General features: G+C 33.7%; 1 protein-coding gene and 1 pseudogene across 1 annotated transcript; one reads left to right on the top strand and one right to left on the bottom strand.

Moving 5' to 3' along the window:
- Positions 1 to 2957: 2957 nt before the first annotated feature.
- On the top strand, positions 2958 to 12144 carry LOC123678180 (ankyrin repeat domain-containing protein 18B-like). Its single transcript, XM_045615048.1, has 2 exons — positions 2958 to 3479; positions 10634 to 12144. The coding sequence occupies exons 1-2, from the start codon at positions 3191 to 3193 to the stop codon at positions 11845 to 11847; spliced, it is 1503 nt and encodes a 500-aa protein (XP_045471004.1). The 5' UTR covers positions 2958 to 3190; the 3' UTR covers positions 11848 to 12144.
- A 2515-nt stretch (positions 12145 to 14659) lies between these two features.
- LOC123677937 lies at positions 14660 to 17128 on the bottom strand (annotated as a pseudogene).
- Between the last annotated feature and the right edge of the window lie 1124 nt (positions 17129 to 18252).

Genomic DNA, 18252 nt, shown 5'->3' with positions numbered 1-18252 from the left:
GGAGCTCCGTAATCAAACTCGATATACTTGGAAAAAACAAGCGAGAAATTATTTTCAACAGTGTATACCATATTTGTTATGTGTACACTGAAAGAGAAAATCATTGATACGAAATGCTTATTTCCTCTTTTACCGATTAAAAAAACAAAGCAAGTAGTAATCGAAAGTTAAATTTTTGCTGATTATATATCCCCCCAAGAAATTATTCCACAATTTTATCAGATATTTCAATTTCTTTGAAAGAAGGATTTTTTCAATATTTTGTTGTATTCACATAATAAAATACCCATATTTCAGACGATTACAAAAATATTGTTTGTATATTAAATTCGTTTTGCCAGAACTCAATCGAGAGCATTCTAATCCGCATTCTCATAAGCCATTGAAAACAAACTCATTTCACACGAATACAAAAAAACTATGTATTTCCCCATTGACCAAGTTCGAGGTATTCTGAAGAAACTGAAAATACTTTTAATCAGATCAATACAAGCAATATCGGAAATTCCCGCAAAATAACATCAAACCCTACGAAGGTTTACCTCCCCCAAAATAGAGATTTCTGTTTTCCTTCAATAAGCCGTTCATCTTCACCAGAAACAAATAATGTTTCTACAGATAGCTCTTACATTACAGATCTGGTAGATCTTCCATCTATTGATGAGATTGAGGACGGAATAAGGAAGAAAAGTATGGAAGAAGAAATCAAATCGTTGAAAGAAAAACTACAAAAATCGAGGAAAAAAAACAACAATCTGAAAACCCAAGTGACTGAAGCTAAAAAAAGAATAAAGAAACTCCAGGTTTCAAGAAAAATGTAGCCAGATACAACACTTTTGCCAGAATTTTCAACAGCTATAGTTGCAATGCAATTCAAATCTCAAAAACGGAAATTGTGGACGACTGATGAGAAGAAAACGGCTCTCAGCATATATTATAAGGGACCTGCTACGTATAAATTTTTGCGTAGGAAAAACGTTGTTTTACCAGCCATTTCTACATTGAAGAAATTCCCTTCCTTTAGTTCTAAGAACTTTTAATGTTGACGTCTTTTGTTATCCTGTATAAGAATTTGAAAAATAAATCTTGTTAAAATTTCATAGCTTGGTGTACTTCAACTTCATTGATTGGAAACCTTCCGAGGAATCTGGAATATTATTCAATGCTTAACGCCGATCTGAGAGGGGAAACTTATATGGAATTTTATAATTTTATTTTTCATGAAAAATCTCTTTGCAAACCAAAATTCGATATAATTTGAATCAGATATTCAGCTGAAAAAGTCTTATATGTATATTCATAAATTAAACATTCACGTCCTATCACAAAACAAATGAGATTTTCACAAAAAAGTTTTTTTGAATCAAATTTTCTTTTTCTTTTGGCAGTATTCCAATATTTTAGTTACCTATTTGAGGTAGATAACCTTGACATGAAACTATTCACTGATAACAATTTTACATAATCAATTAATTAAATTTAAAATTATCTTTTCGAAAAACTAAAAAATAATCTTATACTTATTTTTCTCCAGTCACAGTATTTCTTTTCAAACGCAAATCAGATCATACATTCCCTTCACGATTTTCATTTCAGATAATCCGGTCCAGAGATATCGTGATCACCGCAAAATTGTTTTTTTTGCGGAGCTCTAGGAGATCGGCGATAGCAACATTCGCGAAGATTATTTTGACAAATAAAAAATATGTTAATATATTATAAGGTTATTATAATATGTACGCCAATTTTCAAATTAATAAATTGAATAGTCTGCGCGAAAAAAAATCTTGAAAATCCGTCTTTTTGAAGCCTTCTAACTGTATGTAAGCCCTTAACAGAATGAACGAAATCCGATAACATACCCCGTTACGACCAAAGCAATAAAATCCCAAGCTCGAAACCTGGGTCATAAACTCAGTCTATTCAACATCGAAGTGTTTCTACTTTACTTGGCTCCGATTAGTTACTCTTCACGTCAAGTTTTATACCTAATGTAGAAACCTCTTTACCGACAAATGATTATAGAAATAGCCGCCTAGAGAGCGCATTAGGATGGACCCAAAAATTCTGAGTTTGCCACATAATTCTAATAGGTACCGCCACATACGCACATCCAATGCCCTTTGCAGGGCGAGTAACCAACCTTAGAACATTAATAAGTAATATCTATATTCTAAGTAACCAACTATCTTCTCCTTAAACAATGGTATTGTTTATATTTGTGATTTCTGTTTTTTGTAGATTTCTGTTTACCGTCTGGTTTTCCTTTGTGACGCTAGATGGTGCTATTTTAGGGATGCCTTTCGTTTCATCAAATGAGACGGATCTCTGACGTGACATTACCGGTTGACTTAACATTAGTTCATTTGCGCTACTCACGGTTGACGGTTCTGACTTCGAGGCCCCATTGACATCCACTGGGATTTGTTTACAATTTGTGTTCTATCTTTTTTTTATTGTTTTCTGATATAACCTGACTTTTTCTAGCATCTTCCTTTTTCATTAAATCTATTATCAATTCTTGATCTTTTACTCTTTTTTCCAATTGGGTAATTAGTTTCTCACTCAAACTTTTATCCATCTTGATATGCTTGCTGTCCAAGGCGCTTTCCGAATTTCGGTCTTGTGAATTTTCCACTTTTGAACTTTCCCCTTCACTTAATTTGGAAAGGGCCACCAATACTACTCCACCAATTTTAGCACTTGCTGGTAACTTTTTGAAAATGATATATTCAATTAAGTCATCTTTTTTCCATTTATTCAGTTCGGTTTGAAGTTGCACTACATTCACTTCAGCCATCTTGAATTTACTGTCCAATAAAAAATTCCTGTAACATTTTTTGTTAATATTTGAAATAAAGTGGGAAAAAAAGAAAAATCAAAATGACAGAATTTACTTTTCTTATGATATCTCAATAATCGGCCCTGATAATCTCGATTTGTTTGAACTGCTTGATAATGCTTCTATGCATGCAACTTTTTCTCCATTTGACCGACCTTCTAACTCTTATGGTTTAAAAGTTACCAATACAATCCCATTGAAAAAGTGGCCACCCTGTATTTCTTCTGTTCAAAATTCTACCTGAATTTTGGGATATATAAGAACCACTTTGCCTGAAAGCTTCAGTTGCTATCTAAACCAGAACTAGTTGGTATCTATTCTGAATTTGTGCCGAAAAATTGAGACATCATGAATTTCATAAATAAAATTTCAGTAAATTGTTTTTTGGATTTTTTTGTAAACAGATGTTCAGCTGAATATGCTGTTGAGTATATTGAATCTGAAAAGATGAATCATCAATTTTTGAATTGGTATTTGGTAGAGTTAGTGAAGAAAATAAAGAGAAGAGATTTTGGAAGGAAAAGAGACCTCGAAGTGATATCCTGTGTTTTAAAAAATGGAGCAGATAAAACGACAACTTGTGCAATAGATGATATTAGAAGCAATACATTAATCAATTCGGTAATAGAAATTAGAGGTGAGTTGATATATTTTTAACAAATTTAATGATATCATTAAATATTTATAAAATTTTTCATCGTGAAGCACTTCTCATATTCTCTGTTTTATGTTTTCTATCCCGACTCTCCTAGACCTCTCAGAGCTTAGAGCTTATATGAGTTATAAAAAGCAGTTTTGTTTTGTGTAGCCTTAGTTACTGTGTCCCATCGTCACTGATAATTTCTACCCAACGTTACTTAAACTTTAAATGAGAGATCAATATTTTGATCCATCGTAGGTTAGTGTCAAATAAAATATGATATTTTCATTAATAATTTTTTCAAATTAAACGAACTTCTGTTCTGATTTGCAATATCAAAACTGGCGGTTTTCTCTGTCGAATATTTCAAGACGTCCTAATTATCTCTAGTCTACTCTTATGTGGAAAGAATAGCCTGGCGCTTTTTGCCATTTATTTGATATTCCATTTAATTAACCATATTCGCATATTCGATAATATGTTATATTTTCTTTTTTTTTCTTGTTCTTCTGATTCACGGGGATGGCCTATTAGACGTTTATAGAAATCTAATCATAATTTTGAGTTGAAAATTTGCATATTGGGGTTTGAGACAATGATCTTTCTCCCTAAAATATTTTCAAATCTCTACAACTTCCGGTTATACCGGAAACAGACTACTAATTCCTCATTTCAAATGGCACACCCAGTATATTATTGCATCATTAGATAGCTTTTTTATGACAATTTTGGCAACATGCCATACCTCGAGTAAAAAGTCAACGGTTCATGAGTTAATGGGATTCTCATGAAAAAAATGGTGGCAATGAGGACTAACTTTTTTTCAATATTTCTGCAGAAAAGGCTTTTTTAGAATTTTTTTTCGATTCTACAAATACGTAGTATTATGAGACTGTATGCGGTTTGGACCAAAAATGTATAGGGTGTTTATAAGTGGATCATGAACTTGGACAACTCAAATTCATCAAATTCATAATATTTTCAAATTAGAACCTATATTTTTTATTATTTCAGTCGATTCAGTATTCATTTTAGGTATAGGGTTTTCTTAAGTAAATCCCACCATTTTTGTACGTAGAATCGACTGAAATAATCAAAAATATTTCAATTTGAAAATCTTGAGTTTTGATGAATTTGAGTTGACCAATTTCATGATCTTCTTATGGACACCCTATACATTTTTGGTTCAAACCGCGAACAGTCTTATAATAACACGTAATTGCAAAATCGAAAAAGAAAATTTTTTTTTTAAAAAGCTTCTTCTGCCGAAATATTCGAAAAAATATGAGTCCTAATCGCCACCATTTTTATTCATAAGAATATAATTAAATCATGAACCGTTAAGTTTTCACCCAAAGTATGGCATATTGCCGAAATTGTCATCAAAAAAGCTATCTAATGATGCAATAATATACTGGGTGTTCCATTTGAAATAAGGAAGTAGTAATCTGTTTCCGCTATAACCGGGAGTTGTAGAGATCTGAAAATATTTTAGGGAGAAAGATCATTGTCTCAAATCCCAATATGCAAATTTCCAGGTCAAAATTATGATAAGTTTTCCATAATCGTTCAATACCATCTCGGTGGATCACCCTGTATTTCTTATATTCTCACTTAGTATAACTAATTATCATTTCAAGAGTCTTCATATTTGTTTTAGATCATTAATTATAATAATAATAATAATAATAATTTTATTCATCTCTTGAGACATAACAAAATATGTATGAGACAAGTCAAGGTTATACAAAATTAAAAACTAATTCTAATCTACCCAACCAGGAAGCTATTATCCATCAAATATTCCTTAATACTATAATAACATTTCCTAATCAATTCACCTTTGACTAATTTTTTGAATTCTTTCTTTCCCAATAATTTAACAACTGATGGTACATGATTATATAAGATAATTGCCTGATGAGCAGGAGATGTTTCAAATTTGGCAGTTGTGTGAGAAGGAATACACAAAGTAGCCGAATTTCTAGTAGAATAACCATGAAAATCAGATAACTTAATCATTACGTGTTCATTTTCCTTAACATATAGTCAACATTTATATATGTACAAACAGCTGAGTGTGAAAAATTTCATGTTGTCTGAAAATAGGCCTACATGAATCACGAGAATCTAAGTTGAAAATAAGAGGTATAATTCTTTTTTGTGAAATAAATACTCTATTGGACTCCACTGAATTACCCCATAGTAAAACATTATAACGTAAAAAACTATACACCAAACTGTAGTAAATACTTATTACAGAATGGAGAGGAAGCGAGTCATTCACTCTGCTGATCGCATAAAATGAGCTTCCTAATTTCTTGCAGACCGCCTCAACCTGTCGATCCCATCTGAGTGAGCAATCCAAGTGAATGCCCAAAAATTTAACTGAATCACCAGATATTATTTGCTCACCAAAACATTCAATCTTCAGTCGTTCCCCACTAGTGTTTCTAATACGAAAATATAGACATTCCGTTTTCTCAATATTGAGTATCAGTGCATTAGCGCAACACCAACTCTCAAACCTACTAATCAGTTCATTGCACAATGTCCTGAGGCCCCCAGGGCTCCGCGCTGAAACCGCCATTGATGTGTCATCAGCAAATATGACCAATTTTAACTCTAGATCACGACCTATATGATCCGGTAAATCATTTATGAAAAGAAGAAATAAAAGCGGTCCCAGAACAGAGCCCTGCGGAACTCCCAGTAACATTTCATTCTTGTGAGATGTAAAGTGACCAATTTTTACAAATAATGTACGATCAACAATAAAACTTCTGATCCATTCTAAGAACACACCGCGAAAACCCACGTTATAGAGCTTACTCTCCAATAACTCGGGAGACAGTACATCAAAAGCACGTGTCAGGTCAAAAAAGAGACCTGCAACAAAATGACCTTCATCTAATTTTTTATAAACGAAATCAATAAATGAAAAAGCCGCTGTTTCAGTGGATCTACATTTACGGAAACCATGTTGACAGTTTGTAATAATCTTGAAACGTGTTAGAAACGACATCATTCTAGTGTATATGATCCTCTCGAAAACGATAATTTGCAATATTGCAAGGGTCGCTTTTTTTAAACACTGGGACGACCGAAGCCGATTTCAAATATGAAGGAAATTTGCCAGTGTTGACAGATAAATTAATTATATGTGCAAAATGATCAGCAACAATATTCACTATGGATTTCAATATCTCTACAGAAATGTTATCAACATCAGAATTTTTTTTATTCTTCTAGGATATGACACTACTTATAACCTCGTCTCCAACAACTGGTAAGAAGAAGAACGTATTCAGTGATTGCAAAGATGTAGTACATGCCAGTGACGGTGAACAACCAAAGTGATCCTGTAGACTCACTTGGGCAATAGAGCAAAAATAATCCGCAAAGATATCAACAATCTCGGCAGGTTCCGAATATAGTTTTCCATCATGCTTAAGCTCTATGTTCTGACGAGAATTTTTTTTCCGTCCAGTTTCCCGATTGACAATATCCCATACAGTTTTATTTTTATTTGATGAATTTATTAACATATCATGATAATAATCAAACTTAGTATTTTTAAGTAGTTTTCTGAATTCAATTTTTGCTTTCTTATAGATCTCACAAGAATTTTGGGTATTCAAATTTTTATTCAACAATCCTAAATTTTTTAAAGTCTTTGCTGGCTTGTATAACGTTCGTATTAATCCAGCCCTTACCATTTCTAAACTTACAGTTTGCTTGCCTCATAGGACATGTCATTTCTAAGCAATAATTAACAATATTGAAAAATTCATTGAAACAATCATCAATATTCATGTACGAATAAATGTGATCAAAAGATACATTAGACATATACTCAACCAAATTAACTAGAGAATGAGCTGTTACACTTCTGACTGACGCCTGCTTATAATTACATTCAACATTTAGAGTTGGTTTTAAAAGGTATTCCGAAACAATTACTTTGTGATCACCAACATGACCCTCAATTACTCTAGTTTTACATCTCGAACTGGCATCAGTAAGAATGTAATCTATTTTAGAAGTAGATGTTAAATTGTTTACATTGGTAAAAACTCTAGTAGGCTCTAGGGAGGTGACCCTTAAGTCGAAACAACATAATAGATCATCAAGAAGATGCTTACGTGTGCATGCAGTATTCAAATAATTTATATTGAGATCACCGCAAAGAGCTAATCTATCAGCAACCTTAATACAGTGCTGTCGAGGAAGAGAGTAAAATCCCCATCAGGAACTCTATATGCATGCACTTATTATTATTACACAAATTTTATAAGGTGTGTGAATAAGTCTTTCCCGTTTTTTGTAAGAGATGGCGCCACCAATACTGTGCGAGTATTTAATGGTTACATATGTCATAATCAAAGCTTATTCATCTGTCAACAATTCCACACTAACACATTAGTTGAAATTTTCTCGCATCATAAATTTTTGAAATCGTGAAAATGTCGAAATTTGAGCCGAGTCGACGTCATTTGCGGGAAGTTTCATTTAATTGGTTCAATTTGAAGAAATCTGCTGCCGAGGCGCTTCGGTTGCTTCAGGAAGCTTATGGAGAAGGTTGTGTCGATGATTCAAGTGTTCGCGGATGGTTTCGACGCTTCAAAAGTGGCGATTTCGACGTGGAAGACAAGGAGCGTTCCGGGCGGCCGCAAATCTTTGAAGATCAAGAATTGGCGACTTTGCTTGATGAAGATTCGTGTCAAACGCAAGAAGAACTTGCTGAAGCATTGGGAGTTGACCGAACAACCATTTCCAAGCGTTTGAAAGCCATGGGAATGATCCAAAACCAAGGAAATTGGGTGCCGTACGAACTGAAGCTGAGAGACGTCGAACGGCGTTTTTTCACTTGCGAACAGCTGCTTCAGCGACATAAAAGAAAGGGTTTTCTGCATCGTATCGTGACTGGCGATGAAAAGTGGATCCGTTACGATAATCAGAAGCGAAGAAAATCATGGGGACTACCCGGCCATGCATCATCATCGACGGCCAAGCCAAATATTCATGGCGCCAAGCTCATGCTCTGTATATGGTGGGACCAGCTAGGTGTGGTTTACTATGAGCTTCTGAAACCGAATGAAAAGATCACAGGCGAGGTCTATCGACGACAATTGATGCGTTTGAGCCGCGCACTGCGAGAAAAACGGCCACAATACTCCGACAGGCACGACAAAGTTATTTTGCAACATGACAATGCTCGCCCACATGTTGCACAGCCGGTGAAAACATACATAGAAACGCTCAACTGGGAAGTCCTACCCCACCCGCCGTATAGGACAGACATTGCTCCGTCTGATTACCATCTCTTCAGATCGATGACGCATGGCCTGGCTGACCAGCACTTCCATTCCTACGAGGAAGCCAAAAAATGGGTGGATGACTGGATAGAGGCCAAACCGGTCGAATTTTTTCGCAACGGGATTCGTATGTTGCCAGAAAGATGGGGAAAAGTTGTAGCTAGCGATGGCCAATACTTTCAATAATTCATTTGTAACCATTTTTTCACAATAAAGGCTCAAAATTTGAAAAAAAAACGGGAAACACTTATTCACACACCTTATAATATCTGGAAGAGTAACCGTCACTCCACAAAACTCAATTTGTTTTTCCACTGAGAACTTTGAGATTCCAACATCTTTCACTTGGAGACCATCACTTGCATATATGACAACACCCCCATGACCATAAGTTTCACGACAAAAGGAGGCCACCTGAATATATCCGTGAATAGACATGACTATTTCGCTATTACACCAGTGTTCACACTAGCAATAAAAGGGCGTTCAACCTCAAATAAAAGTTCCAGATTGTTCAATTTGTTGAATAAGGATTGAACATTTGCGTGAATAATTTTGAATGGTTGATAATCCATTTTTACTTCTCGGAGATTTTCACTCGACTTGGGAAAAAATAATGAACGCTTGCATTGTTTGGCCAATTTGCAGGATTTTTAACTCTATCAAGTTCGCTGTGTTTTACAAGAAGGAGGCATATATTTCAGGATAACGTGAATTAAGGAGTTCACATTTCACATAAGTGAACTTTTTGGCAAGAAAATTCTGAAGATCTGCTACAGAAGTCGTTGGGCTAAGCCTAGATACGTGGAATGCTTTGACTTTTTCAACACCCTGAATTGTAGGAGACTCAGTACTCTCTCCGACCACTATAGCTGGTCTATTTCTTCTGTTTGTTTTTTTTTTGTTTTTACGGTTTTCCATTCATCACCGTTAATGTCTTTGGAATTATCGCTCTTGGCAATTTTAATATTTGTTATTTTAGAATTAGCTTTTTGAACTGCTTCATTAACCTGACTTATTGTAATCGGTTGTTTTTGTTTACTCAATTTAGTTTGGGGGAGACCCGTATTGGCTGATCTCACCGCTTGATCAAATCTTCCTTCCACAATTATACTTGACGCAAGATCGCGAGTTGCAGCACTCGCATAACTACCAGTATTTGACACTTTAGCGGTCTCGCCAGTGTCGGTGTTTACAGTTTTCCTATCTGATTTGATTATCTTATCATTACGTATGTGGGATTTCTTCATTGCACATTGGCTACATACCCGGGAATCGTTTTCCAATGTTAAGATTTTATATTTCAATAATTTTGCATTTTCCTCAAGTAAACGATTTTTATTCTCTAGTTCCTGAATTATTCTCAGTAATAAATCTCGATTTGAAGAATTGCCTGTGATGTGTACATCGGAATCGAGATTTTCAAAATCCGGATATTCCTCTTCGTCAGATTTTAAATCGAAGAAAGTTGTAAGATCTTCATCACAGCACTTTTTGATTTTCAAAGCACAACTACGGTGAAATACTTTAGGGCAAATTTTGCATTTTAGCCCACTTTTCACACCCGAATTCTTACATCCACCACACTTGTGAGGATTAGCACGCAAATCGACATTCATTCCGTCCGTCTTCATTGACAACATATTTACCAATGTAAAATCATCCTTCCGCAGGATTAATCTCGTGTTTCTGCATCCTATGCCAAAACTAGTTGTAGGATTTTTTTATATTCTCCATTAGACAAAAATGGCTATTAACAGTTATAAGTTATAACAAAATATTAATTGATCATAAGAGAAATATCATATATTTAATTTACTCATTTAATTTCAGATGTGGATTTGAACATTTTGTTCCTGCCATTCTTAAAAAAATTCTACGATCTTCGATTTGAATCTGAACATTTTCGATTCTTTTGCAATGGTAACACTCCCTTACACATAGTAGTAGCAATGGCAGAACCACACATCACAAGATCTTTATTAAAGCTCGGTGTCGATTGTGAAGTGAAGAACTATAATTTGGAAACACCGCTTTTCATCGCAGTTGAAGGCAACCTGATGGAGCAAGTAAAAATTCTTCTAGAAGTAGGAGCTGACTTCAAAGTGAGGGATGAAAACGGTGATACTATACTTCATAAGCTATGTCGTCAAGAAAAAAGAATAAACTTAGAAATGTTTAAAATGTTATTAGACATTGGTTGTGACATCAATTCAATTGGCAGATTTGGTTTCACACCTTTGCATCTGCTTGCCATGTTTCACTACAAATATAATGCAGTATCTTGTGCCAAATTACTGATCCAAAGAGGAGCTAAGATCAACTTACAAGACGAATCCGGTAATACAGCTCTGCACACATTAATGTACAATTGTGATATATTTTTGTTCGTCCCGTTTTTAAATTTACTAATGGAAAGTGAAATTGACGTGAAAATAGTTAATTCTCAAAATAAAACGTTCTTTGACGTATTAATGGACTGCCACTTTAGAAGAATAACTGTTTTGAAACATCTAGTTGTTTTAAATGTCAGTGGAAAGTGCCAAATGGATTTCAACCCTACAAGTAATAATTATATATTGTTTGATTTGGAAGTAGCTTGTAGATCAGAATTGTACCATTTGGAGTCTCGAAAAATATTCGGATTGGATTGTTCTTATTTGAGAATCCTCAGCTCGCATAGAAATCAAATATCCAAACTCTGCAATAACCCAATTCTGAGGTCAACTATGATCACATTCAATGAACAAGAATTTCCAATTTACGGTCGAAGACTTAGAAAAAAATTTCAGGCTGGGTTGAAAATATTTCACGAAGAAGAAAATGCTTCAAAATTTCTCAGTGTGATCTCGAACGGAAGGCTGAATTTTTATTGCATGAAAGAAATTTTGAAATACATTCCAACAAAAGAATACTATAAATATGAAAAATGTCTACCGCAAGAAACTATCGCCGAGGAAGCTTCTTCTTCGAATAAACGGAAGGCCAACCAGTTGGAAGAAAGCGAGAATAATGAAGTAAGAAAAATCAGAAAAATTGTTGAATAGAAACAGAAAGTGATAAAGCAAGAAAGAATGAAATTTTTGCAACAGCATGTGAAAATCTAGTTATTGATACTAATTTTTCTAGATTATAGGTATTTTTATGAAATAATTTATATGAATTATTCGATATGTAAATTTCTGGTTCTACAATTTTGTGTGTTATGTGTATATATGTATATAGATCGCAATATTAGTTATGTTTAGATAACATTTTTTTAAAACAATATAAGAATAAAGTTCACAGTTATAATTAAGCTTTTTCAATTGTTTTTATATTTGTTATTCAGAAATACATTTTGTTCCCAATGTTTTCGTTTCCTTTCCATTTATATTCAGATTTTCTTCTTCAATGATTTGGTGAAGAAATTCAATATCATACCTATCGAAAAGGCAAATTCTAACCTTTCAAATATGCATTTATTTTTTGATGAGCATTTTCGTTCCTTCAAGAAAATTGTTCCAAAAATGGTATTTTTCTGGAAGTTTATTCTGTTTTAATGACTTGTCATAGACCAGGAAGTTTTGACTTCAGATTAATGTTCAGAAAACTGAATTTATATATCTATTGATGCAAAAATTTACCTGTGCAAAAACTAATGAAAAAAATATGATAATTTGAACAAGCGATCAAAACTTTCGACTTCTGTTCTCTGAACAGTACGCTACCTTCTTAGAAAATCAATAAGAGTTGGTAAATAAATACCAAAACTTATAATTAATCTATTCATCACAGCTACCTAACTGGATCTTCATAGGATAATTTGGATTTTCCTGAAAACTACTATAGAGAGCTGTTAGAATTTTTTTCTCGAAATCAATTACAGATACGACAAAACTTCAACAATAAAAAAAATATAGTACTGAACCAGAGTTGGAATATACAGGGTGTTTCAAGTTCGACGGCCTATTAGACGTTTCTGGAGAACGGGGTCGATTTGAAACCTGAAAATTCGGAATATGACATTGTACATGATGCTCTATTCAGCTAAAATATTTTCGAAGTTCCAGCACTTCCGGTTATACAAGAATTGAAAAAAAAAATTTCAAAAAAAATTTTTTTTTCCATTTTATGTCCCACATATTATCAAGACTTCCATTCTCAATTACTCTTCGCTAAAATTATTGCGTTAGTCCTCATAGTTTTGTTGAGAAAAAACCGTAAAAAAGAGAGAATTTCCTTAGTCGTGAATTATTTTTACTGTGAATATCCTATGCGTATACTCAATTCACTTTCTTAAACTAGAATGATGTTGGAATATCGTGCATATCTCGAATTTGAAAAATATCATCACAGGGTGTTTCAAATATTGTGCCAAAAATTGTGAACAAAATTAGATCATAACTTTCGATTTTCATTTTGAACCCTATTTTTTTGTGTTTTCGTTGGATTCTACGGTGAGAAGTAAGGGTAGTGTCCAAACATGATTATGCTCTTAAATTCAATGATTCGAGAGTTATTCGAGATCTCATAAGATCTCGAATAACTCTCGAATCATTGAATTTAAGAGCATAATCATGTTTGGACACTACCCTTACTTCTCACCGTAGAATCCAACGAAAACACAAAAAAATAGGGTTCTAATTTGAAAATCGAAAGTATAACATAAATTCATAAATTTATGTTATACGTAGGGTCAATTTCATTCAATCTGTTTCTAGAGTGCGTTTCAAATCAGTATTCTATGATCATAGAAATTAAAAGATGCAATTATTTCGAAGTGACAGGTGTACTCATTATTGAAGCTAGAAGATTATAATTTCACGATATAAATCCTCGTTATTCAAATAATGAAATTCTGGATCTATTCTATATCCACGGTGAATGCAACAGAATTGTTTCGAGAACTTGTCGAGCATTCAATCAGAAATATCCACATGCACCACCAATTGACGAGAAGATATTTCGGAAGTATATTTCTGTACGAGCTTTAAACATTATATTCCCGAATTCACTGCCTTTTTATTGAAATTAACGGAAATTTTGTATTGAAATTTTGTGACGGATATGATACAAAAAACCGAAAACAACAGGTAAGTGACAAGTGTATACCGATGACGAATGCAAAATTCACAGATGGTAATAAGGGACGATGATATAATCATTACATCCACAATTCGCCTTTTCAGGGCAAATGTATGTACATTTGTTGAATAAAGTCGATTTTTTATTATTATTATTTACCCTACCGATAATATGGCCGTCATAATTATTACGAGCTTCACCTTCGGCAGTCCAGTCCTTCATATATTTTTATCTATTTCTGATAACCACAATCAAAAACATTGATGTATACGAATACATATGACAATTAATGTCAAAGAAAAAGTATGTATTTTTGAGGTTAATAAATATGATTTATTTTATATGATTTTTTAATAATATTTCGTAAATCTAAATATCTGAACTTTATGCTGAAATAGCCTATCTTTACCCTCAGTTGAAAATTTAATTGTAATGAACAAATCATTGTTCATTATTCAATTATTCCTCTGAAAAGAATTGCAAGATAATAAACTAACAAAACATGATGAATGGATACATTCCATCCACGTACGGGCTGTACTAAGCTTGTTTGAAATTAACAACTACATTGACAAACATACTGTTTATACAAGAAATTTATTTGTGAGCCACATGGTTATGTGTCTGCTCTGTTTTCCTCTGATACCTACTCTGATGATAAAAAACCTAGAATATCATAGTTAACTACAATAAAAATATTGAGGACATGTCTATTTCTAAAGATTTAATTCTTTCAAAAACTTTATTTTGCAATGTTTTTTTTTTCAGGGATAGCATCAAAAAATGTTGTGCTTTTTCATTTGAAGAAACTCACACTTCTCTAATTATATTTCATGTATTTCAGATTTTAATTACATTTGAGTCTTTGGTGAAATAATTTCTAAGTAAATCTAAAGCCTTAAATCTGTGAGATATTTTATTTTTATCTTCTTTTGGCATTTCAGCATAAGTTTGGTTAAAGCCTTCAGGTTGAAAACAAGGATCCCATCCAAACTCTCTAGACCCCCTTGGATTTACAATCGTACCATCAGTAATTCCTTTGAATAATACAACTCCTTCAAGTGCATTACCTGAATAATATAATCGAATGCATCTTGAACGAGTTAGTTTATATTGATGTTTTACCTGAATGATATGCAAAAGTACATATTATAGCTTTTGCAGTTTTGTCGTCAAAACCTGCAAAAAGTCGAAATAACCCTTCGGGTCCTAAGTTACCTAAAAACCATTTAATATATGGACCAGGTAATCCTTTGAGAGCATTGAAACAGAGGCACGTATCTTCTACAATTACTGGACCTTTCACCATTGAACTAGCTTCCAAACATTTTTTTTACAAATTTCATCTATCTCTCCTTGTAACTCCGGTAAATCAATCTTAGAGCTTATAATATCTATGGGGAAAGACGGTCCAAGTATCTGTTTCAATGCTTCCAATTTTTTAGCATTCCCTGTTACAAAAACTTGGAATGATCGGCTAGTAATATATGAATTTATTATTTTTATTATGATATAAAAGGTGGAAACTTGGTTTGGAGTAATTTAAAAATGAGGCCTTCGTGCCAGAGTGTGTCAAATGCCTTTTCAATATCGAGATTTAACATGGCTGTATTTTTTTGTAATTGAAATTTTTAGTTATTTGATCTGTTATTGTTCCTAATTTGGAGTATGGTACTGTGGGAAGTTCTAAATCCGAATTGTTCATCAATCAATTCTTTGTGTTCAGTTTCATGGTCTTTAATCCTGTTGAGGATAATTTTCTCAAGTACCTTTGACAAGGTTGGCAGACGGCGGATAGGTCGATAATTTGCCGCGTACTTACGATCTTTCTTTGCCTTGGGAAAGGAGAGAACTATGGCATTTTTCCATTCATTTGGAAAGTAATTAAGTTTGAGGCAGCTGTTGAATATGTAGCAAAGCTGAACAATGGCTTTTCTTGGGGGGAATTTAAGTGTTCTGTTATTAATTTTGTCTTCGCCCGGTGCTTTTTTATTTTTGAAAGATCTGATGATATGACGAATTTCGGTTGAGGAAGTAAGTAATTCCGGAGGAAGATCATAATTTTGGTTAATGAAAGATTCAAAAGTTTCTTTAACGATTTTTTGAAAAGGATTCAGCCAGATGTTCAGCTTTGGAGTAGTTATCGAAAATTAGACCTTGTGCTCCATGCAAGGTTGAAATTCCAGCCCCATGTTGATTTGTTTTCATCGAACGCATTATTTTCCACATTTCGTTGGAGTTTGTTAGGTTTTTCGTAAAATTTCCCCATTTTTCACTTTTTAAAGAGTTTGTTATACCTCTAATAAGATTAACTGAATTTCTATATTCCTGATATAAAACTACACTGTAATTTCTTTGCAGTCTTTTTCTTATCTTGTTCTTCATTTTAATGAGTTCCCGCACATACGGGGGTAATTCTAAATGGTTATTATCCGGGTGAGTAGCCTTGTTTGTCGCTGGATGTAGACAAAGTTTTATTGTTTTCGTGAGATTGAAAATGTTTTTGTTTATGTCATTTTCGGAATTTATGTTAGAATTTAAATTTAGAATTTGATCAACTAATTGTTTGAAAAGTTTCCAGTTTGTGAAATAACTTATTTCTTCTTTATGCAGCGGGCTTGAATTTATTTTGGGAATTGTTGCTAATACCGGAAAATGGTCTGAATATAATGCCTGAATAGAAAAAGGTTGAGAAATCTGCAGGTTCTTTGTTGACATCAAGTCAATTGTAGAGGGTGAACTTTGATGGGTCGGATAATAAGAGAAAGAGTTTCTTGGGAAGTTTAAAATGAAATTTGTTTTGTCTAAGTAGGTAATCCTTAATGATGGTGCCATTACGTTTAGAGTTAGTACAATTCCAAGAAGGGTTTCTACTGTTGAAATCGCCCGCAATTATTACTTTGCTACCTAGGCCTTAGAGATAGTCAATTTCTGAGATATCCATTGGTGTTTGATGACCTTTATAAAAATGTATGATGGTAACATTTTCAATTTGAATAGCCTGTGACTCAGAATTTCAATAGGTTTGAGATGTTTCCTGTAATGAATAAAGAGCCCTCCACTGGTTGTTTTGGGTTTATTTATGAAGTAAAAATTTGAAATTTTGGGCGGTTTCCGTTTATTAAGTCTAGATTCTTGTATGCAAATAATTTCCGATTTTATTTCATTAGTCATGATTTACAGTTCGTTAACTTTGTTTGTAATACCATTGGCATTCCAGGAAATTATGTTGATGTCTTTCTTTTGGGCCTTATAAACCATTTTTCAGACAATTTTTGGAGTATCATAATTTTGTCTAATGGCGAAACGGTGGCTTTAAATTGTTCTTTCATTTCTCTCACGATTGAGATTAAATGAGCTAAATTGCATATTGAGTTCAGTTCGCGGATTTCTTTCAGGAGCGTTTGAAATTCATCTACATTATCTGAATTAGATTCCGGTGAAATTTTTGTTTGTTGAGAATATGTTGGCAGGTTTCTGTTGACCATGTCTACATAAGATATTTCTTGATTGGGTTTTTTGATAGAATTAATTGAAAGGGATGGCGTTCGCTTTTCAGTAATTTTGGAATTCGATTCCGTAATATGAGACGATTTGTTTTCATTAATTCAACATACCTTAACATTTCGGGACACTTGGAGTAGTGAGCTGTGTGCGGGCGTCCACAATTCGCGCACTGGATTCCATCGTTGGTTCTAGTTTTAATTGAGCACTCTGTTGTCATGTGGTTTTTCACATGCATTCAACACATTTCGGTCCGCGGTTGCAGTTTGTCGATCCCTGACCGAACTTCTAGCAGCGGTAGCATTGCGTTATCCTCGTCTTTTTGGAGTATTTTTACCAATGTACCTTCACATGGTCTATTTCCTTGATTTTTTTAAATCTTGGATTTGACCGTCCTTGGGTATTGGGTATTCACTAAAAATGAGTGTGGATCTGGATTCCTCCCTTATATTTGTGCATTGAATGTCTTCGGCTTTAAATTTTCCGTCTCTGGCCAATTCTTGTATGATGTAATTTTCCGTCATGAAGCTGGCTGCTTTTACTATTTTTTTTTCCTTATCTGATCTCTAGGAGTATGGAAGAAATACTTCATGTCGTCTCCTTTGAGGGCTGCTATTAATGCTTTGTGATCTCTTTCTTCTAAGTTGGTTATTTTAATGTCATTCTTGTTGTACCTTATTGTGTATTTATTGTTCATCACTGATTTCAATTTCTGGTGAAATCTGGTATAAGACTCTATTTTCTGTGTGATTATCACTGGTGGACACTTTTTCACTACCGGAGTTTGGATTATTTTTGGGGCTGGAACTGAGGCCGAGATTTCAACTTCCATTTCTGATTCGGGATCCTGTACCTCAAATGAATTTGAAGATATAATCTAA

The sequence above is a fragment of the Harmonia axyridis genome, chromosome 4 (genome assembly GCF_914767665.1).
Source record: "Harmonia axyridis chromosome 4, icHarAxyr1.1, whole genome shotgun sequence".
NCBI classification, from domain to species: domain Eukaryota; kingdom Metazoa; phylum Arthropoda; class Insecta; order Coleoptera; family Coccinellidae; genus Harmonia; species Harmonia axyridis.
The sequence above is the reverse complement of the archived record's forward strand: the minus strand, read 5'-3'. Positions and strand labels throughout refer to the sequence as shown.